Raw genomic sequence first — 22,173 nt, forward strand, 5'->3', positions numbered from 1 at the left:
ATGGTCGTACATAAAGCGCTGTTGCAGCCAATGACAGGTTAAGGTACGGTTGGGCACCGACAATCGAAAAGCTGACCATATATTTGATAGAAAAGAGTGATTCGTAGCTGTATCGATAAGTTCTTATTCATATAGCTCCTCAGAGGTAATTATGGGACGAGCGCAATCGATTTGGTGCAATGAAGTTGAGCAAATCTCTGCAACAACCAGCTCAAGGTCTCGTTGCTTATCCAAGAAGAAACAACGGCGTAGCTATCAGCGAGCTCCAACCTCCAGAAATCTGCATGTATCGCCTCAGATTCCACCCATAATCCTCCCCTGGTGCAGATGCTTAGCTGTAGAGCTTTGAGATACGTGCAGGAGACTAGCAGTCTTGATCCACAAGCCTCAATGCGTTGTGCTTAGAGGTCATCGCGCTATGCCAAATCCCAGACAACCGTCATTCTTCACACACATTCACGTCCTTTACTGCGATCCCTCAATGTTGTGGGTCGTGTTGATGGGTGTGAGCTAGGATAACTTTGCGCATTTGGCGCTAACCCCGACGCGGAACACTAGTGAAGCGAAGCGCACCTTTCGAATTTGGCTGAGCCTTTGCGACACTTCAACCCCAAAACTAACCTCAACAGCGTCACGAGGTAGGTCGCCGCCCAATCTGCAAGCACTGCGCAAACATACTGACAATCACTGTGACAGCCCCCATCCAAAATGAGTACGCCATATATCCGCCTCGAGGGCACCGCCGAGACCGAACTTCGAGACTGACAATAGTGCAGCCAAGGGTACCTCCAGTTTCGGAAAGCGTCACAACAAGACGCACACGCTTTGCAGGCGTTGCGGTATGTCCTACCCGTGGTACCTTGACTGAGATACAGTGGAAGGGTTCTGCAAACGAGCAAAAGACGGACAGAGAACTCGGCTAATGGAACTGCAGGTCGTCGCTCCCTCCACATCCAGAAGCACACCTGCTCCTCATGCGGCTACCCTGCTGCTAAGACCAGGAAGTGTATGTGATTCCGCGCTGCTCGAACAGCACACGAAGGACCCGCGACTAACGCAGCACAGTCAACTGGGGCGAGAAGGCCAAGCGCAGGAAGACCACCGGTTCCGGCCGCATGCGCTACCTCAAGACCGTCAACCGCAAGTTCTCCAACGGTTTCCGCGTCGGCACCCCTGCCGGAGCCAAGGGCCCCAAGTCCTCGTAAATTTTCGCACGGCGACGGAGGGAATGAGGCATTGACGGCGTGATGAAGTCCATCCGGACAGGCGCACGATAAAGTAGGGGTTCAGCAAAATGGTATTGCACGGCATGGGGCGTTCTGTCATCCCTCCCGGCTGCCTGATACCCGAATGAAATGAATGAGGGTTATACCAGGCATTACGGAAAATTTCATCATGTTCAGTCACGAATGGAAACATCGACCAAGCAGCCACTGTGCCATGGTTCTCTCAAGAATCTTCTCACCACGTTGAATTGATGGAGGCCCTATTGATGTACGGAGATTCACACTACTCACCCTGACAAACGCCGCTGCTATGTACTCATGGTACTCAAATGCAATCACAATAATACTCAACCGAGCGTAGCCCTACGATGAACGAAACGCTCCAATCCCCGGCCTTAACTTTTCCTCCACGCTCAGATCTACCGTTGCGCTGAGCCACACCATCGACCGTCCCGGAGCCCGCCTGCATGGGAATAGCCATCGTGTGAACTTGTTCAATTCTGCTAGGTTTGTTCTTCAATAACTAGAGACACTGTTTCTCGCCAACACCAACCTCTCCTGCATTCTCCGACCGTGTCGCCCAAACTTCACGCCTACAGTCCCTTCACACATGTCTCCGCCTTGCCCACTGACTCAAAAACTCCCTGCCCTCCAACCTCCACGTATCTTCCTCCACAAAACTTCCATTCTGCCCCCTTCCAGTGGCCTGTATAACCAGATTCGCTCCTCGGTCACTCTCACTATACTTGGGCCACCTGGGCAAGCCCTCGCCGTTAGGGTCACCACATGCAATGAAGTTGACCCACTGCGCACTCATCACATCGCTCAGGGCCTTGTACTCAGGCCACGGACCGTAGAATGCCGGGTTGGCGAACAGGAACTGTGTCTCGCTGAAATGCTGCACGCCCTTGTACGGCGGCGCCAATCCGCCTTCGGACGTGTTGGTTGCAGCCACCCATGGGCGGGTATTGAAGCGGTAGATGTATGTCGGGGCATGCTTGGAGTACTGCCTCGCATCGTCGAGTCGTGGTGCGTGGTAGAATACGTCGCCCATGATCGCTGCTATGCGCTTGTACTGAAACCCTTGCTCTGCGAATCGTTCGTCTCCGGTGTTGAGCGGGATGCCTTGAGCCGGGTCATCCGGATACAGGTTAAGCAACTCGGTAACAACGGCGTCGGGAAAGCCGAAGCCCGTGCTGCCTTTGACGAAGTCGTAGAGCTGCTGTGTGGTGTTTATCACGCCGCCAGCGGGTGCGTTGTCTGTTCCTTCATCTGTGTTGGAGCCATAGAGATGTGGGATGTGTGCGAACTGTCCGGAATGAAGAAGCTCCGTTGGAAACTTAGGCATGATGTCGCCGTCGACTGTTGGATACCAGCCTGGTCCTTGGATAGGCTCTGCCATCAAAGGCAGGATTGTCTCATAAGGTACTGTGCGGAGGCATGCGAGTGTGTCCGGGAGGTCAGAACAGTTTGTCTTATCGACAATATTATCGTAGATGGGCTGATACCAGTCTGAGCCGTTGTACCATGCTGTTGCAGCAGAGCCAGACTCTTGAATGCTACGATGGAAGAGCCCGTCGGTCTGACCGCCGTAGCTCATGAGTAGTTGACCAACAGCAAAGGAGCCGGCTGATTCACCCCAGATCGTCACGCTATCCTTGTCTCCGCCAAACGCACCGATGTTCTCTGAGATCCAAGCAAGACCTTTGCGCATGTCCCGCAGTGCGAGATTTGTGTTGCCTGTTCCTTGGATCTCACGAGAGTACATCATGCCCCAACCTCCTTTCCGGTAGTTGATGCTTGTAGCAATGATCGGATTGCCGATCTCCACGCTCCTCTGGACAATGTATGTAAGGTTGTAGTTAGGGAGTCCGCTTGTGCCTACTTGGTATGAGCCGCCATGAATCCAGACAGCCACCGGCAGTTTGTCAGACTCGTTTTCCGATAGTCCAGCTGGGCGCACAACGTTGATGCTGAGACAGTCTTCGCTCATACCAAACTCCGCATCTCTTTCGGGTTGCGGATCGGGACAGGCATGTCCGTACTGCTTAGCCGTACGAGTGCCATTCCAGGTCGAGTTTAGCGATTGTGGAATGAGAAAGCGATTCTGACCTCCGGTGTCTTGTGCGTAAGGAACACCCAGGAAGAGCTCTTGATCAAAGCCAGGCAGGTAGAGGCCTTCGTATGTGCCGTTGAGCACCTTTACGGTTGGTTCGGTAGCCGAGGCAATCGTCGTGAGCAAGCATGACAACGTACTCCACTTCCAGGATCTTACAAAGGCTCCCATAATGATAGATTGGTCGACTCCGAATAGATTCAGCGATGAGGAAGTAGTGTTGGGCCCGAGATATGCCATTTACTCTGCATGCATGTTGGTCTTGGCTAGCGGCGATGACATCCATGAATTTCGGGACCGAAATGCTCCTACGCAATTGCAATTCGTGCTTACCGGCCGTGCTACGGAGTTTTCACTTATTTCCTTGTCGATCGTTGCAGTTCCAGGGAACTAGACGAATAAGAGGCTGTCTATTGGAACGGGAAGGTGGCTGGTAGGCAAGCGGCATCGGCTTTTAGTCCCAACATGGTCAATATCAGAACACCAACAGCTTATCATTGTCAAAAGTGGGATGATGCAACATCAATATCGCATAGAACAACAAAATACATCGTTTTGTTCTTGGCGATCAAAAACTATAGAACAAATGGCGTCTCCCGCGTCTTGAAACATCTTTCCCGGGCTTTTCGATGCACATAGAGAACTGCAAGTTAAGTTCTTGGACGCTTAAAGCGCAAAATAGCAAATGGGTATCGTCACTAAAGCAACTAGAACGGCGGACCTTCCCCACAGCTTAAAACAGCCTGGACAGGAACCTTTTCTTCTTCTATGTCACATTAGCCTACAGCGCGAACGTCAGTGGTGCCAGCCGACTTACTTCTGTAGAGATAGAGCGAGTGGGCACAGGCGCTGGTGCAGCCAGACAGGCGTTGTCTGGTAGTTCGACAGCTCCCTGCGGCGGTAGGTGGTACAGATAAGGAATATTTGGCGCAGTTTGTGGTAGTGCTGGACTTGGGTAACCGGATAGCGGTGTATTTGGCGTTAACGGCGGTGATGCAAGGGAAATCTGGGCTGGGACAGATGGCAGATCTGCAACAAAGTTGTTGTAAACATACGCAGACTGTTGCAAAGGCCGATGCAGATGCGCCTGGGGTGCATTCGGAGACGGCAGTTGTTGCTGTGGCTTCTGCAAGCGATCAGCTATCCAGGAATCGAAAACCTCTGTCATAAGTTTCATCCACTCGGGTGGAGCACCTGTGAAATCGTATTTGATGGATTGATCCTTGAATGCAACGAAGTAATGGTGCTTGCTGTACGGTGAAATGGCGACATACTACGATCATCATCAGTATCGTGTTTTCTGGATTTATGACTGTTACTGACTGAAATTGATTGAGGTGTAGCTTCGGTCAGGATCTTGTCCAACGCGTTATAGTTACCGTAGAAGTTCCACGAACAATTGCCATCAGGCCAAGAAACAAACCACGCGCTGTGCACGCCTAAGGAGACGCAGCACGGAGTATCAAATGATTTGCGCACTTTGTCTTCGAGTTCTGAAGGTATTCCTGCCCATATCGAACCACTTCCGGGGGCACAGGCGAAATAGCTTAGATTCAACCCAAAGGTAACAAAACAATTCCTGGACGCGTTGGGCAACGTTTTCGTCCAGTGGCACAAATCCGTATAGTTGGTTTCGAAGTACGTTTGTGAATAGACTTTGATCAGTCAGCCTGGCCTTTCCTATGCTTGTATACTATCTCTCGTGTGCGTTTCACCTATCCTTCCACAATGTTAAGACCGAACCGGGCAACTCACAAAGCTTATCCTCTCCAGTCATCACTTTACATCCGATATACCATAGCGGCTCAGGAGAATTGAACGGAGGCGCAAGCGCAACGCAATATGGCTGTGCTATCCTCCATGCTGGGGACATGGACGAGTTGAAGAGCTGACGCAGGGTTCCCGGGATTCGATCGCTACGCGCATATCAGCCTCGTTCAGCGGTTAAGTCGGTCTGCTTACAATTTCCATGCCTTTGGACAGTCAAAGAAAAAACTGCCGTTTGGCCCGAAGACGAATGTTATCTCAGGCATCGCATGGTCTTCCAAATAGTGGTTGAGCTGCAAAAGAGACGACAGAGATCGAGGGTCGCACCTGACTGTCAGCACGGTCTAACAGCGTGATGGGCGGGGGCTGTGAACACGCGACGAATGAGCGACGCGGCGAAGTGCAGGCGCAAGCGAGCTAGGAAGCCTCACCGGAGTGAGGCTCTCCTGCCATCGTCCTGCAGCTACACAAGAGCTTCGACAACAGCCAAGTGCAATTCATGTAAACATACTTCACTAAGCGATCAAGTCCAAATGGTTTTCGAGGGACGTCTTAACGTCTTCGTTGGTTATGTGTCAGCAGCGACGGCACATGGCGTGACACATTCTCGTCCTCATCAACCTTGAGAACCAAGCTATTATCTACCGCGATGTATTATATCGTACCATTTGACCTGTTTGTCTTGCAGGCATCGACACACCCGACGGTTCCAATTTTGAAGACTCTCGGATCAGACTCGTCGAAGTGCGGCACAGTTCCGCGTCTCACTTTTACACTTTAGTCAGGTATGCTTGCAAAGCACCTTCTATACAAATATGCAATTGTGAATATAACTGCACCACAACCTACTTCAAGATACTATCATTGATGTAAACCATTGTTCGGTGCCGCCATGTCTCTGCTCCAGCGTACTGTTCTCATCCTCATCCGCGAATCTGGAATCAAGCAAGCTCGTCAAATTGAACAACACTTAACTCACTACGAGTCCTGGGAACAATTACATCTTCTAAAGCAGCTCTTATGTATTCGTTCGCCACAGCCGCCGCTACTACCGGCCTTACTCGAGGATGTCGACAACGTTTTGCTACAATCTCGAAAACAACGAATCTTGACTAGAGGAGCATCGATACCCACCAACGCAACGTTGGCGAGACCTGGAAAGCCCGACGTACGATTGAAGCTTTGGCAAGGAGACATCACAACATTAGCCGATGATGTGACCGCAATAACAAACGCAGCCAACTCCCGAATGTTAGGTTGCTTTCAGCCTACGCACAAGTGTATCGACAATGTCATACACTCGTTCGCAGGTCCTCGGCTAAGACAAGAGTGTTTCAGCATAATTGAGACCATGGGTACTGATCTACCCGTGGGAGATGCTATTTCGACAAAGGGATATTGTTTGCCCTCGCCATACATAATACATACTGTGGGACCGCAACTTGATCGAGGCGCACACCCGACGGACGAGGAAATCCAGCAACTCCGACAAAGTTATGTTTCTGTGTTGGAGCAAGCAGATGGTTTACCGACGAACGCAGATGGTTCAAAACGAATCGCACTATGTGGGGTATCCACTGGCCTTTTTGCTTTCCCTACGAGTCTTGCAGCACAAATCGCCGTAGGTACCGTGGTCGCTTGGTTCGCGCACAATGAGGATACTTCTATTACAGATGTAATTTTTGTTACCTTCGCTGAGGGTGACTTCGAGATTTACACCGAAAAGCTCTTAGAAGTGCAGGAGCCTTGGCGGTTATCAACTCCGCAGTCGCCAGCAGCAGAGACCCTAAAAGTAGAAGGTAGTACTCTAGCAATCGCGCAGAAATGGCTCGAATCATCAGATGCTATCGTCATCTCAGCAGGGGCCGGATTCTCAGCCGCTGACGGCCTGGACTATACATCTAAATCACTCTTCAAGAAGCATTTTCCTTCTTTCGCTGGCATGGGTTTAGATACCCTGTACAGCGCTATCGGGTTCAGGTTCCCATCTGAAGAAGAAAAGTGGGCGTACTTCTTCACAAACATACAAATGGTACGCTCGTGGGGGCCCTGGGACCTGTACCAGTGCCTAATTCCATGGTTGAAGGCATCAGGCAAGGACGTTCATATACGGACAAGTAACGCCGATGGACTATTTCTTGCCAATGGTTGGAAAGAGGAACAACAATCGACGCCGCAGGGCAGGTATTCTGTACTGCAATGTTTGGCCAAGTGTCGTCCCGACTCGACGTTTGACACCTTGCCATTCTACGAAGCAGCAGAGCCGTTCCTAGATCCAAAAACGCAAAGACTTTCAGATCCCTCGATGGTGCCACGGTGCAAGAACTGTGGAGGTGAGATGATGCTCTGTGTGAGAGGTGGAAATTGGTTTAATGATCGTCCATTCCAAAATGGCGAGGCGAGGTGGCGAAAGTTCCAACAAGACATACTTCAGCACGAGAAAGAGACCGTCATACTCGAATTAGGTGTAGGTATGAACACACCCAGCGTTTTGAGATGGCCCAACGAAGAGCTTGTTAGGGAAGGCGGTGGCAGAGTGAAACTGATTCGAGTCGGGTTGGGGCCGTCTGCGGCAGTACCTACTGACTTAGAGGATGATGACCTTGCCATTAGTGTGGAAGGCGACATCAAGCTGATCGTACCTTGTATGTTAAAACCTGCTCAAGAATGAATAGTAGTTTTTTGCAGCCACCCTTATGTATTCAGATGATGTAGACGCGCAGGCTTAAGAATGTATGTAGATCACCATATCCATTGCTTCAATCCAACACGTGCCATACCGAGACCTCCACGATTAGCCCTGTAGTAATAAGGCACGTAATTGAGCTTCTCGACCTTTGTTGCCGCCTTGATTGTTCTGTTCAGCTCTTCTTTGTCAATAAAGGGATCTGCATCTAGCTCATCGAAATCTACCACATAGGCAGCGTTGTGAACAGTAATACCCACATATCTCTCGTCGGGCATACTGGGATCGGTCATGTCTTGTTCGGTCACAACATTGTTGGAAAGGCACCGAGGGTCGAGATATGTGGAGCGGAAGTGATCAGTGACCCAATTGTTGTCGACATCTTCGACACAGTATATTATAGGGCCACGAGCGACGGTGATGACGTTTTGGTTCGTAAGAGGGTGGGCGGTTATCAAGCGTGGCTTGAGATCGAAGGTAAGGATAAATTCCGGGTTAGTCGCCAAGTACTCGGGTGGGACAAGAAGGTACCCATTCTCGACATTGAGATCAGATAGGCTTGGAGAGATCTGGTATTCATTAACATCCAGAATCAGGAATGGGGGCCGTCAATACTCACCTCCCATGTTGTGGCCCAACGAGGAATTCGTAACCTCAGCTGTATTTTCTTGCCTGTGCCAGTTAATGAAAACATGACTTTTCCGTCCCTAGGCCAATCACACTGTTGCTTCAGAGTTGCAGAACCAGCATCTATTTCGAATGCAAGGGTTGCTGCGGTGTAGAGGTGGACGTCGATCTGAGTAATATCGCCTCGCACCGTCTCGGAGACGTTCCAAACGTATCCTGCAATCGACCCCAACAGTCTTAGAATATTGGGTGGACAGCAGAAACAAGTGAATTGCGCAGACCTCTCAGAAAGGTTCTTGTCGCTTGAAGCAAGTTGATTTACGTATGTGAACTGTTTGCAGTCCACTGACATCGCAGTGAATACCGCGTTGTATAGGCACAGCTCCATGACGTCCCCGTATCCGTTGTTCAGGTCGTACTACAATCGTTAGTCATTGATATGACAGTTTCTCCAAATATTTGTTTTACCTGGAGTATTCGCTGTGCTAACATCATGACGCCGATGGCAGCACATGTTTCCGCGTAACACCCACCTTCGTCGGTGCCTTGAGGAAGAAAATAGTTCTGGCCAAATCCTTCCCATTGTTTCACTGCACCTATACCGCCAGTCACGTACATCTTCTTCTGTACCATATTGTTCCACAATCTGTAAACTGCCTCTTTCAATTCGGCTGAGGCCGAGTTGACTCGAACTAGATCGGCCACCGCAGTGAGCAGATACATTGCTCGCACGCTGTGGCCTTCAATGGTCTCTTGTTTGACAATGGGGGCGTGCGCTTGGTGGTACCAGTGAGATCTTGGAGCGGGATACCACATCGGTTGCCAGTCTTTTCTCTCGTTCCGCTTCTCAGCCTCAACCGTGTAGAAGTCTCTTCCGTCGACTCCACTGGGGTTCCCTCTCTCGTTGATAAAATACTCGGCTAGCTCAAAGCTCTTTCGGTCTTGTGTGCGATGGAATAGGCGCATTAATGCCAGCTCGAGCTCAGGGTGTCCAGGGTAGCCATGTAATTGCCCCTCGCTTGGCCCGATAACACTATGGACCAGTGCAACATACTTCAACATGGGTTCAAGAAGGAGGCCGTTGTGGTAATATTGGTTGTGCGCCAATGCACCCTCAATGAGATGGCCCAAGTTGTAGAGCTCATGCATGTCTCGCAAGTTCGTAAAACGCCGCCCCGGCTCAACAACCTGGTAATGTATGTTGATGTAACCATCTGGTTGTTGCGCACTTCTGATCAACTCGACAAGGTCCTTGACAGCATCATCAATGACTGAGTCTGGGTCTATCTGTCCTTCGAGGAAGTAGCATGCGCCTTCAATCCATTTACCAATATCGGAATCCCAGAAGAGATGATCTGTGATAGGCCAATACTCCGAAACTTTATCGTATATCGGCTGCCGTTTCAGGTTGAAAGCATCGAAGCGACCAGTACTTCTGAGCGTGTGGAGTTGATGCATGATCATGTTCATAGAGGCCGCCTTGCGACGCCGGCCAAGCAGCGACGTAGCCTCGACTTTGGTCGACCTGAAAACTTCCTGAGGATACGCCATGATGGGAAGTTGGCGAACAAAGGATCGATGGAGAGGATGGTGGTTGCACAAATTATGATATCAGTAATGCTTGTGCGGGGGATTGTCCACAATGCGCCCCAGGATACGATATTGGTTGTCACTGATGTTCGAACACATCCGCTGTTCTAGTTCCCGCTTTCCTTGAGGGGTATATCCACGCATTTATAGCTCTGCACACCACTCAAATTCGTTGTGAAAGTTCTGGGCGAATGATGGATGCGTTGCGGATAGATAGCCAATGAAATGTGATGGTGACCTCAATGGCGACCGCCCTTATTGTAGGTCCAAAGGTAAGGATAGTGCTGCCACAATGATGACTGCGTTCGCATCCGAATGTCGAGTTATGCGGCTGCAAGGTAATCGAGTAAAGCGCACAGTGATGAGCTGAATGTCTCGGATCTGAGAACTTGCAGGCCGTTTTCGGCATCGTGCCCCCTTCATTGGTGGCGCATCTAGCGTGCCCTTAGTCATGATCCGTGCCCACAAAAGCCCCAGTCGTTCCCGCACCCATCAGCTCTGGACTCCAAGCATACTCCTTCGCTCTCCCCACAAGACCAAGCCAGTTTAATCTCTTACAGGTAGTCTGACAAGATACTGTCCCTCCGGCAAATGTTGTTCACACGCCGTCATTAATGCTGGTATTAGGCTTGCTCCTCCACGTAGCCTTCGTTTTGCTTAGAGAAGCAAGGACCGAAGACCGCCTGTGAAGGAATCAAACCCTGTAATCTTAAGGTTTCGAAATTGCTGACCAGCGCGTGGGCCTCACTATCCAATCCAGCATCTTGATCGACATCGTATTCCTAGTTATTCTCACTCACAGTTGTTCTGTTCCGTTCCCATCACCATATATGACGAAAGCCTTCAAACAGCTGTACTACGATGTCGGAAGTCGAACAAGCCCCCATGGACGTCGATAAGGATGCCGCGACACTCAAAGCGCTTGCTCAAGCGAACACGGAAGCCGAGCATTCGATGAGCCTTCGAGATGCACTTCGATTATACCCCAAGTCTGTTCTGTATTGTGTGGTCCTGAGTATGGCTATTATCATGGAAGGCTATCAAATCGGACTGGTACCATCCCTCTTCGCCCAGCCAGCATTCCAACGGAAATACGGGCGCCCTCGCTCCGACGGCTCATACCAACTCGACAACAGGTATCAATCAGCCCTAACTGCTGCTCTTCAAGCAGGTTCAATCTGTGGCTATTGGCTCAGCGGTCTGCTCATTGAAAAGATTGGTTACAAGAGAACGATGCAAGGCGCCCTACTGTCAATCACCTGCTTCATCTTCATCGTCTTCTTCGCGCCATCGATCGTTCTCCTTGTCGTTGGCGAAGGTCTTCTCGGCATCCCATGGGGCATCATCCAAACACTGACAACTACCTATGCCGCTGAAGTGAGCCCAGTTGCTCTCAGGGCGTATCTGACTTCGTATGTAAATCTATGCTGGGTAATTGGAGGATTCATCTCTACAGGCGTCTTGCGTGGAACTGTCAACATGGCAGATCAATGGGCGTACCGCATTCCGTTCGCTTTACAGTGGATTTGGCCTGTTCCCATCATTATTGGCGTCAATTTTGCACCCGAAAGGTATGGTATCACGATCCACACGAGAACAGCATGCACTGATGAAATGACAGTCCGTGGTGGCTCGTTCGCAAGAATAGAATCAAGGACGCGCGAAAGGCTCTCGTTGATCTCTCCTCGGCAAGGAATCTGGAACACGATGTCGACAGTGTTCTAGCTATGATCCGTCATACCGTCAGCCAGGAAGAGCATGTTGAGCAGGGGGCTAGATACCGCGACTGTCTGCGAGGATCTGCTCTGCGTCGAACAGAGATCACCTGTGTCGCCGGCGCTGTTCCGTTCCTTGCAGGCACTGGTTTCACAGGTCAGGCAGTTTATTTTCTATCTGTCGCAGGCTTGAGCTCTGATAATGCCTACAACCTTGGTCTAGGCCAGAATGCACTTGCGTTCATTGGTGTCCTCACATCATGGGCGCTGATGCATCGCTTTGGGCGTCGCACTCTCTATCTTTGGGGTCTCACATTTACCTGCATCATCCTGCTACTTGTAGGCATTCTTGGCAGCGTTCCGAGCGGCAGCAACAAGGGCCCGGTCTGGGCAACAGGGGCACTGATGATGGTATACATGTTCGTGTACACTGCATGTCTAGGTCCGGTCGCGTACACTATCGTGGGTGAGACACCATCCTCGCAACACCGCAACAAGACGGTTGCAATCGCTCGAATCTTCTTAAACCTCTTAAATTTTGGCGGCTCCTGGTTGAATCCGGCCATTATCAATCCCACTGCATGGAGTCTTGGGGGAAAAGGTGGATTCATCTGGTTCGGAATTGCTCTTGCCACACTTGTCTGGACGTTCTTCAGATTCCCTGAGATGAGGGGTCGCACCTACGGCGAAATAGTAGGTTGGCTGCTGCATCGCGTTCTCATTCGCTAACATCATCCCGTAGGACAACCTCTTCCAACGCGAGATTCCGGCGAGACAATTCGCAGACACGTCTGCACATGTAGCAGCTGTAGACTAGTGGAGGCATAGCGCTACGCACCACTATGTGCAATCGGGCCGGGCATGTATATTCGATATATTCAAGACGAATGAATGGGCAACAGGTACTCATGCTTGATGGATCCTGCAAGAATGGCGTGATTGAGTCGCGATGTCCTGTCGTGCAATGTTTCATTGAATTCATCGTTTGCAAAGTGCCGACTCCTATGCTCCTAAGTGAATGCCCTCGTTCTGTCCGTATTTCGTCTTTGTTGTCTACCTTGCCGGAAAGCACTCGTCATTTCGTGGTTCAAAACGACGCTACGCCAGTCGAGGCTTTGATACGGGCGCGACCCCGCACGGTCAGCGCAGGGGGGCTGGTTCGAGGCTGATTCGAACTGTAATGACACCAAGGCCATCTCACCTCCCCTATTTTGTCCCCCATCCTAAATGTTAAGCGCGCGGATGACGGCTCTTGACTAGCAGACAGCCTACTGGGCACTTCACCACTGTTTGAGATTCAGTTTGAGCAGGATGCGGATTGTCACCTCGTGTGCTTTCTGCCGGTATGTAACCCTGCGGCATTCCTCACATACCGCTTACTAAGTCGCGCTAGTTCTCGCAAAAGACGATGCACGTATATTCCGGCACTCAAGTCTTGTAAAGAATGCCTATCCAAGGATGCCAGATGTAGCTTGAGCAGGCTGAGTAGCAACACGACGGAGACGCAGAGCGGTGGTCGTCGACTTTTGCTGCCTCTGCAACAAAATTCGCGTAGTCTGCCTGACAGATCCGCAAGTTCGCCGATTTCAATTTATGATACACCAAACTACGAAGTCTGTACTGAGCTTGTTACGCTGTACTTTGACATTATACATGACAAGCAGCATATCCTATTCCATCCTCCAACTTTCCTAACCAGGTACCATGCTGGACAGGTTCCAGATTTCCTTGTATGGGGAATGGCCGCTCTAAGCTCTCGGTGAGTGTGATCCAATGTGATGTCATGTTATTGAAACACACTGACTCATAGATGATATCAGCTTCTCTGATCATGTATGCTTTGCGTCAGTTCCACGAAAAGAGCGAAGTCGTCGTTGGCTAGACAAGGCTTTGCACGCTTTCTACAGCCGAACTGATGACATATGCATTTCAGCCTTGCAAGGAACCGTTCTACTGGGAATGGCATGCTTTGTCGAGGCCGAATATGAAAAAGAGGACTTGCTTTCTGCACAGGCAATCCGAATGGTACAAGTGATGCACTTGCCAGATAAGACTTGTACAGATGCTATCTTGTTTGAGATCCAAGTTCGTTGTAGGTGGTGCATAAATCTTCACACTCCTTTGACTAATCAGAAGCAGTATACTGGCAGGTCTACTTGATGGATGCCTGGCAGGCCTCGCGAGCACAGTATCCCCGCCAAATTCGCAGTGACCCTGGAATTCCGAGAATCATGGAAGAGAAAGCGTTCTATCAGCTCCAAGACTATGTGGCTACCAGCGATGCTCAGCTCGATACCGCACACAATAAGGACGCAAATCGCAGAGGTCTTTGGAGTACAATGCTACCACTCTCGGAGATCCACAGTCGAATCCAGCATCTGAACTACGTTTTATGCGGTTCGAATGAAGAACCCTACGAAGAACCTGTTCGAGTAGAAGAAATCGCAGAAGAACTCCAAAAATGGCACCACGCCCTGCCAACAGAACTGGAGTATCGATCCATGAACATCATACGCGTCAAGGAAGACGGTTTGTTTCGTGAGTTTAATGTGTTACACATCCTGTATCACTATCAGTTCCAGCTGCTCTACTACCAGTATTTGCAAAAAGACCCTAACGTGGACCCAAAGTCTGCGATAGCCATCGAGCGTGAAACTTACGCAGCAGACTGCAAGTATCATGCTAAAAGGATGAGCGAAATCTTCTGGGCAGCAAACAACCAGAAGGGTACAGAATGCTTCTGGTCGCCAGTGAACGCCCACCTGCTCGTTGTGGCTTCTACAGTCCACCTCCACACGCTACTTTTCGACACGAGTGAAGAACATATGGCACAAACAAAGAAACTCCTCGAACAGAACTTCAGTATGCTCTTACAGCTGCAAGAATACTGGCCTAGCGTGGAGTTGGCCATGATGCGACTCAGAGCCTTCCACAGGACATGTTTGCTTAACACGGAGCCGTCTGAGTCTTTCAACATGGACGATTGGAAGGCACAGTTCTTAAATCGATACCACATGCCAGTCGACGATAGAGAGAGCACGACGACACCTGAAGAGGAGTTTAGTGGATGGAACAGAAATACACTACAATCCCTGGGCTAGTAGTGAAGTCGCATGTTGACATCAGATGTTGGTAAAGTCATTGGCAGCCTGTGGTCTCAAGATTGACACGCAGGTCACTGATCAGCTTGGACTTCGAGCACATCAATTGCGGCGTCTACCGCAGGTCATTCTGTACGGCGTTACCGTCCCCAAGAACGATGAGGAAATAATGGTAGCATACCTGGGTAGAAACCGAGTCGCCCGCACTGCAGAGAGCGCCGGCATATTGGACGAACATCTCGGTATTGAGAGTTTGATCCTGATGGCAGTAAGATACTCAAAGCTTACCTACCTGGGTAGCCATGACGATCCTCAAATCACCCAACAAACTGGCGCTGCAATCCCGACCAATTCGCTCTGTCCCTTTCTCGTCGATCTCATTCAATGCTTTCAACTTCTTTCGAACGCCTTGCCTCTTAAGGCATAGACCAATGGTCTTGGTGGCTTGAGCAAAAGCTACAAGAGCGCTGCGAACGACATGGATTTGCACAAAGCAGGCTCCAGATCATACAAAGAACATGCAAGGTAGCAGCAGCTTAGATATGTTCCATCACGTGTCCAATGACGGGCGCAGGTGATACAAATGGAGGAGAGCCGCAACCACTGAGATGGCTGGAGGGTGCCCGTACTTAAAGATATTGAACATGATAGGATAGAAGAGAAGCATTTCTGGATCTATGCGCATACAGTATCAACTTGTTTCACAAAACGATCGCACAGTTGCGTACTTCCTCCTGCGTCTACGTGTCGAGAACACGTCTCGCGGCTATGAACTCGGGACTGTTTGCGCGCTCAACACGGCCATTCGTGCTGGCGCTCTCACCCACTAGCACACCTGTGCGAGCGTTAGTCGATTCGCATCGCTCCTGGACTCGAGAACGCATCGGAAAACACCGAGTAAATCCTACAGCACTTGTTCTGGCCTCTCTGTACCACGCAGTTCACCTCCACGCAGTTCACCTTGCTGACGTCAGGCTTTGCCAGCAGCTTTGCTACGCAGAGTCATGGTGCGTCCTCATGCTCCACGAGAAACTTGGCAACGAAGAAAGTTTACGCGCTGCTCGACATTACGGTGGGTCTTGCTGGAAGGTCACGATTGCGACGGTTCCCATAGATATCGAAAGCGTGCCACGCACACGACGAAGTCACCTCAAATCCACCATACCTGGAGTCTGGCTGTCGCTTTCTGGGTTGTTCGCTCATGAAAAGGCCTGAGTCACGAGGAACATTCAAGCATTTGCTGCCGGGAGAAGTAATAGACAATATCAAATTCAATTTACCCCATCGCCCGTAATAGCTATGAGTGTGCACGGCATTTGCTCTTGGCTGAATTGCCTGTCAGTGACGATCCTGCGCAGACTTGCATGTTGTTATAGCTGCAACCTCACTTGCCATGTCGAGCCTCACTCCTCCCGTCGACCGACACAAACGTCAGCAATCCTCGCGTCGTCACTGATGCTTCCTGAATTGACTGGCTCTCCCATACATTGCAGGATCATACATTCGCTACCCGAAAATCTTGTCTCGATTTTGGTGAGGCCGCTCGGGCCACTTTGCTTGCGCTCTATGCTCGTGGTGTTGCGCTCACCTTCACTTCACCGCTGCCCACGCCCGCCACCTGCAAACGCATACCCGCCATCACCGCGCCCAACCACCTTCACATGACCTCACTGCCACCGGAAGAACCTCGCATCGGAGCTCCACGGCCCGAGACTGCGCATGGACCAACAGTTCCCCAATACTTAAGGGTCGCCGCCCCCCGTCTCCAGGACTTTTCTCCATCGCTCCTCCACTCCACTTTCCAACTCCGAGTGCTTTGGTCATCTGACCTTGGACATACTTTCGTTCATGCCTACCATGACTCTTCATCACTTCAAGTCTTCATGACATCCTTCCTCAACATGAGCACAGCCTTACACAACCAACACTCCTTCACCATGGCTGCTCAACACCTTTGGCCTTCAACATGGTCGACCACACTTGATCACCTTGATCACACATCCGAACATGTCGTTCAATGAGCTGGTCAGTACACCCTTGTTGCTCATCATGTCTGCTAACCCTGTCAGCTCTGCCCGTCTCTTCTCCAATAGAGCAGCACCCTCATTCGCGTTTCAAACACGACCTTCACTTCACCATCAATGCCTCTTCAGGCCATCACCTCACTCAATCCCAAACACCTCCACCTCTTCTTCAACTGTCGCTCGCGCAAACACACACACACAAGGTATGCTGGCTGGATGTCACATGGTTCAGAAAGATGAGGAACGCTTGGGGACTTGAGGGTCACAACCCAACAGAGTCTGGCATCAAGGTCTGGTAAACAACATCGTGTGGTGCTGGAGGACAGAAGCTCTTCGTAGCTGGCCTACCACTCGATGTTCAGAGCGTCTGTGTTGCTGATGGATGGATCCTCGCACCGGCTCTGACCAGATCGCCTGCAGTCATTGACTGTAGCAGCATTGGGTGGGAGAGACTTGTTCGGGCAGGATGGGAGGAGTAATAGTGACATCCAGCCAGGTGGTGGGAGTCAGCATAGGTGCGGCTTCTGTGGTGGATCATGGTTTGAACTTGGGCAATCTGGGTCGGATATGGACTTCAATGGTTTCAATCAAACAATAATCAAATCACTTCATCATCACTACATTTCTTCTCTGCTCTTACAAGCTGTGATCGTCATTGCTTCCTTTCTTATCCGCAGCCTGTGCTTGATCGTGATATCATCTGTACATTCCCGCGTGCTCTCGAGACTTGACACCGCCCTTGCCTGCAATCGTAAGCACTGCTTGCTGATGTGCTGTTGCCTGGAGTCGGTGTACGCTACGCTTGCAGCTGGACTATAGTGCGTGCGCCTGAACTGCTGCCTTGTCGCAACGTCCCTCTTGCACGCTGCCGCTGCTGGGGACTCGGTGCCTTGTACGTGACGCTCGCGCTTGCCAAAGAACCCAACTGCTGTCGCGCAGTTGAGGAAAGGGCGTTGTGACCTGCAAGCTCACCTAGTGTCACCCATAGCAATTGCGTAGAGCTTGAACGCTCGAACGCTCGAAGATTTGAATTTTGCTGCCGTTGTCACTCACATGCCTGGACCACGGTTGAAGAGGATGAATCTGTCCATTGAAGGGAGTACGCCTACGCCAAAAGAATGCAGAGAGGGAGCGCAAGCACTCGACCAGCACTGTGAAGTGCACACGCATCTACTGTCCCAAACGCCAGTCCCCAACCCCCCAATTCCCAATGTTCCAAGAAACGCCGGACCGCAACGAAACAGTTTTGCCAAAAGCCAAATACAAGTGAACTAGCTACTGCCGTGACTTCGCAGCTTCCTCCCTGCAGTCTGCCCTGGCCCAATCGAGCTCGCGAAATTAGTAATACTCAGGTTTTCTCTCTCCTCCTTCCCGATACCACCGCCAACAGTCTTCCGCATCATCTTTTTCATCGGCAGCTTACTCCCCTCGTCGCTACCCTTGAGCTTCTTGTTTGGTGGTCCGGCCAGGATGGCTGAATCGCTGGATCTCGAGCCAAGCGGTAGAGGTTGTGTGTGCGCAGACTCCTGCGCGACGATGTTAACGTCCAATTCGCGGAGGGAGATAGGAGCTGTGTGGTTCTGGGCGTTCGCACTGACAGAGCGCGTGAAGTCAGGTTTTGTGGGTAGGAACAGCTCGGCAGTGGACTCGGCGGAAGCGGTGGCATCAATGAATACGGGCTGCTTAGTTGGGCTGCGGGTGACGTCGTCTGAGGAGGTCGGTCGGTCGCGAAGACGCGAGAGGATCGACTCGTGATCTTCGGTTCGAGGGAGCGTGGAGGGGATGTGGTAGTTGACGCGCTGAGGTGTTTGACCAGTGGGGTCGTACTCGACGAGGTTCTGTGCACCGACGACCTCGCGAAGCTCGTGGAGAGGTGCGCGGATCGTGGCATCAGCAGACAAGGATGACAGAGTCTCCCTAAGGGTGCTCTGTTGCGCAGACACGTCGGCTTCGAGAGATTGAACGCGCTCAAAGGAAGTCGAAAGGTGTTCGCCAATACTGGAGTACGAAGACTGTACAGTAGACGACAGTGTAGCGAGCGAAGCAGTATGCGCGGTGTGATGAACGTTGTTTTGCTCGCGAACTCGTAAGACGATGTCGTCGAGTGAGTGGAGTTGTGTGTCGAGATGTGACATCTGGGCTTCTACCGTCTTTACTGTACTTGCGTGCACAGAAGTGGTAGTATCCTTCAGCAGATCTGAATGCTGTGTCGCCATCTCGTAATCGCTCCGAAGCCTTGACTTCATGGCATCTCTTGATGATGCGACGCCGGCCACGATGCTCCTGGACTGGTCGTTCCAAGCTTCCACACCTGAAGTATATGCGGCCTGCTGTGTCTCGTAGGCAGTGTTCGCGGCTCCTAACTCGGCGCCGACGCTGGCAAGTTTCTCGTTCATGCGCTGGTCCTGAGCATCGGCATTAGCTCCAATGAGAGCGGTGATTTGCTGTAGCAGTTGCTGGCGCTCCTCAGCAGACTTCTGCTTCTCCTCATCAACCACGTGCGCCAGTCGGGTTTGAGTGTGGGTATTCGCTGTGAGTAGAGCGGAGTTTGCCTCGAGGACCTGCGCATGCAAGACTTCGTTCTCTGCCTGTTGTGCGTTGAGGCTCTTGACAAGGCTGTCGAATGTGGCCTTGAACTCACGCCCCAAGTTTGCATATGATTGATGCAGCTCATCTCTGAAGCCATCAAGCTCGGTGATGATGTTAGCTGAGATCTGCTCCGCTGCAGATGAGAGCTCGTCAAGTCCAGAGCCGATCTTGGTCTTTACGTTCTCCCGCAGGGTCTTGATCTCCTCGAGCACGTCGTTCATGTCATCGCGAGTCTTCGCGGTCTGCTGGTTTACTTCCTGCTCTGAGGCCTGGTATGTTTGCATCTTCTCCTGCAGAAACGACTGCGATGCACCAAGCTTTTCAAGCTCATCACGAACGAAGTCCTGCATACGCGCCGATAGGAGTTCCATGATTTGTCCCTGCTGTTGCTGAAATTCCTCGATCCGGTCTTCAACAAGGCGAGTAGTGTCACGAACGTTGTTCTGTGATGTCGCCCAGTTGCGACGGTTCTGCGATTGCAGTTCTGACTTTCGACGAATCTTCGATCGTAGTCCATCCAGATCTGAGGTGGTTTTGCCAAGCGTTGAAATCATACCGTACCCAATCTCCGCAAGCTCGCCCTCGGTTTTGGCGTGTGCTTTTCGCAGCTCCTCTTCTTCGGCCAGGTTCTGCCGTGTGTGGTCCAAAACGATCTCGGTCTTCTCCAATATGCCTTTTGTGCCTTCCAAAGCCAACTGAGTCTGCTCGTTGTCCTTCTTAAGTGTTTGAAAGCTCGTTGTGATCTTGAACAACTCCTCTACCCTATTGCGGAGGTTTACTTCCATGGTTTCGAGCCGCTCGCGTTGTTCCTCGCTGAGAATGCGTCGCGACTCGCTGATAGTTGTCATCTCTTCGTAGCTGTCTTGGGTCAGGTAGACACCATTGCGCTGCCGTGTGGCGATGAGTTCGCCCTTCAACTTTTCAATCTCAGCTGTGAATTCCCTAAGGAGAGTCTTCTTATTGATAGCCTGGTTGACTTGAGGCTTGTTTCGAATGTTCTTCGCGCGGAAAGCATAGTCGAGTGTGGAAATTGTCTCCTCGAGATTACTCTTTGCTGGCGAAAGAGTTGCGATAATGCATGTTTTTGTTCGTCCACCGAGCGAGTCTTGTAGGAGTCGCGTGAGTTTCGATTCGCGGTAAGGAATGTGAGAGCTGCGTTCGACAAGCGCGTTAATAACGCGGCCTAGAGTAAGCAGACTCTTGTTGATCAGACCAGCTTCAGCGGCGCGCTTGTTCTCTGCACCACTGCGCTGAATGTTCTCACTACCAGCAAGGTCAACAAGGTTGAGCTTTCCCGCGCTCAGGTACTCTTGTCCATCTTCTGCTGTGCGCTTGATGTACACTGTGATGGTGAAGACTGTGTGCGATCGAGAACTGAGGTCGTTGCACTTCGTGGATGCCACCTGGCGCTTGTGGGAGCCGGCGCGCAGGAGTTGAATTCCCTCTCGGGCTGTCTTCAGATGGCATTCTTCCATACCCTGGACCATTGTTGTTGTTTGCCCCTTCTTGCTGTTGTCATCAAAGATCTTCAGCTTCACAGCGTCGTCTCCAGCGCAAAGATCACGCAGCTCTTCGTTGTACAGTTCGATGAATGAGCACTTCACCGAGTTTTCTGTCTCCTCTTGGCTGAGTTTGTCGAACAGCGCGTAGAGTACACGAGGAACGATACCGGCGGCGTCGGGAGGGGGGAGAACGTCGGAGATGTCACCAGTCATTGTGTATGTCTTTCCAGTACCGGTCTGACCGTATGCGAAGATTGTGCAATTAAATCCATCGAGAACCTAGAATGTGTCAAAAGGGTTCTAGTTTGTTATCGGTATGGGGCGTACCTCGTCGATGATGGGTGCGACGACGTCGTCGAAAATCATACCCTGGTCCGCAGCAGGCGAGAAGACCTTGTCGAATTGGTACGTCTTATTGCTTAGAGCACTCGGACCCATGGAGAGATCGATTGTGTTGCCTTTGATGCCGTTGGTTGTGACAACAACGCCGCTATTCTCGCGCACCTCGCGATCGTTGCGCCCGCGACACCGAACGACAACATTGATGTTTGTCTCATAACCAGCATCTTCGAAATCGACTGCTTTCCTCTTGAGTGGCGACGAGCGTGGTGTGCCTCTTGTCCTAGTCGACGCGACTGATTCTGCTCGAGAAGTGCGTCCGTCCAGCATGGGGGTGGCAGATCGGCCGCGCATGAGGGGGTTTGCGGCTGCCTGGCGCGATGCTGGCGGGCGCATAGAGGAGGTCGTCCGCTTCACCGCCGCCGGTGCGCCTGGTCTTGGAAGGCCAGACATGTCGAATTACGCTGTTGTGGTGAATAGCGAGGTGATGTTGGGTGATGTTGATGCACGTAAACATCAAAACACAAAGCGCTGCAGGGGTCCGGGTGGGGCCCCGACCGCGCCATCCGTCATGCCTAACAGGTGCACAGCTGCACCAGCGCTCTGCAGCTACCTGAGCTACCTGAGCTTTCTGATCTGACTATAATCTTGATCAGCTTCGCGTAGATGATCAGGTCTCTTCGCGCATGTCGAGCGATGTCTCAGCATGTCTCAGAGGCTATGGGGAACACAGGAAGCTCAACACCGCCGTGCACCCCACCTCTCCGCTCAACATAGCATCTTGCCACTGTTGCGCCTCACTTCCTTTGCATGAGCACCTTATAATATCTGCACACTCGAGGCCAGCGTTCAGCCCGTCATCTCAAGTATCAGGATCGGCGTTATATCAGC

General features: G+C 51.3%; 8 protein-coding genes across 8 annotated transcripts; 4 read left to right on the top strand and 4 right to left on the bottom strand.

Annotated features, from left to right (window-relative positions):
- The first annotated feature begins 500 nt into the window (after nucleotides 1-500).
- Nucleotides 501-1,554, top strand: C7974DRAFT_230247 (ribosomal protein L37e-domain-containing protein). Its single transcript, XM_046137361.1, has 6 exons — nucleotides 501-638; nucleotides 697-712; nucleotides 777-839; nucleotides 935-1,006; nucleotides 1,066-1,188; nucleotides 1,234-1,554. The coding sequence occupies exons 2-6, from the start codon at nucleotides 709-711 to the stop codon at nucleotides 1,275-1,277; spliced, it is 306 nt and encodes a 101-aa protein (XP_045994763.1). The 5' UTR covers nucleotides 501-638; nucleotides 697-708; the 3' UTR covers nucleotides 1,278-1,554.
- A 153-nt stretch (nucleotides 1,555-1,707) lies between these two features.
- Nucleotides 1,708-3,650, bottom strand: C7974DRAFT_399378 (Alpha/Beta hydrolase protein). The gene has a single exon (XM_046142405.1). It carries the CDS (start codon nucleotides 3,580-3,582, stop codon nucleotides 1,831-1,833), a length of 1,752 nt encoding a protein of 583 aa, XP_045994764.1. The 5' UTR covers nucleotides 3,583-3,650; the 3' UTR covers nucleotides 1,708-1,830.
- Nucleotides 3,651-3,833: 183 nt separating this feature from the next.
- Nucleotides 3,834-5,618, bottom strand: C7974DRAFT_399382 (uncharacterized protein). Its single transcript, XM_046142406.1, has 4 exons — nucleotides 5,305-5,618; nucleotides 5,098-5,258; nucleotides 4,666-4,997; nucleotides 3,834-4,615 (listed from the first exon to the last, which is right to left on the bottom strand). Exons 1-4 carry the CDS (start codon nucleotides 5,373-5,375, stop codon nucleotides 4,124-4,126), a joined length of 1,056 nt encoding a protein of 351 aa, XP_045994765.1. The 5' UTR covers nucleotides 5,376-5,618; the 3' UTR covers nucleotides 3,834-4,123.
- Nucleotides 5,619-5,868: 250 nt separating this feature from the next.
- On the top strand, nucleotides 5,869-7,998 carry C7974DRAFT_230057 (uncharacterized protein). The gene has a single exon (XM_046137359.1). The coding sequence runs from the start codon at nucleotides 6,002-6,004 to the stop codon at nucleotides 7,778-7,780; it is 1,779 nt and encodes a 592-aa protein (XP_045994766.1). The 5' UTR covers nucleotides 5,869-6,001; the 3' UTR covers nucleotides 7,781-7,998.
- On the bottom strand, nucleotides 7,816-10,074 carry C7974DRAFT_230345 (uncharacterized protein). The gene is made up of 3 exons (XM_046137362.1): nucleotides 8,891-10,074; nucleotides 8,415-8,840; nucleotides 7,816-8,364 (listed from the first exon to the last, which is right to left on the bottom strand). Exons 1-3 carry the CDS (start codon nucleotides 9,971-9,973, stop codon nucleotides 7,852-7,854), a joined length of 2,022 nt encoding a protein of 673 aa, XP_045994767.1. The 5' UTR covers nucleotides 9,974-10,074; the 3' UTR covers nucleotides 7,816-7,851.
- Nucleotides 10,075-10,517: 443 nt separating this feature from the next.
- On the top strand, nucleotides 10,518-12,719 carry C7974DRAFT_399389 (putative maltose permease). The gene is made up of 3 exons (XM_046142407.1): nucleotides 10,518-11,583; nucleotides 11,634-12,420; nucleotides 12,470-12,719. Exons 1-3 carry the CDS (start codon nucleotides 10,874-10,876, stop codon nucleotides 12,542-12,544), a joined length of 1,572 nt encoding a protein of 523 aa, XP_045994768.1. The 5' UTR covers nucleotides 10,518-10,873; the 3' UTR covers nucleotides 12,545-12,719.
- A 7-nt stretch (nucleotides 12,720-12,726) lies between these two features.
- C7974DRAFT_230404 (uncharacterized protein) lies at nucleotides 12,727-15,212 on the top strand. The gene is made up of 4 exons (XM_046137363.1): nucleotides 12,727-13,070; nucleotides 13,121-13,486; nucleotides 13,548-13,819; nucleotides 13,867-15,212. Exons 1-4 carry the CDS (start codon nucleotides 13,039-13,041, stop codon nucleotides 14,826-14,828), a joined length of 1,632 nt encoding a protein of 543 aa, XP_045994769.1. The 5' UTR covers nucleotides 12,727-13,038; the 3' UTR covers nucleotides 14,829-15,212.
- A 2,418-nt stretch (nucleotides 15,213-17,630) lies between these two features.
- C7974DRAFT_363738 (P-loop containing nucleoside triphosphate hydrolase protein) lies at nucleotides 17,631-21,771 on the bottom strand. Its single transcript, XM_046139768.1, has 2 exons — nucleotides 21,271-21,771; nucleotides 17,631-21,222 (listed from the first exon to the last, which is right to left on the bottom strand). Exons 1-2 carry the CDS (start codon nucleotides 21,733-21,735, stop codon nucleotides 18,124-18,126), a joined length of 3,564 nt encoding a protein of 1,187 aa, XP_045994770.1. The 5' UTR covers nucleotides 21,736-21,771; the 3' UTR covers nucleotides 17,631-18,123.
- Nucleotides 21,772-22,173: the final 402 nt, after the last annotated feature.

The sequence above is a fragment of the Boeremia exigua genome (genome assembly GCF_020726555.1).
Source record: "Boeremia exigua strain MPI-SDFR-AT-0100 chromosome Unknown C7974scaffold_9, whole genome shotgun sequence".
Classification (NCBI taxonomy): Eukaryota; Fungi; Ascomycota; class Dothideomycetes; order Pleosporales; family Didymellaceae; genus Boeremia; species Boeremia exigua.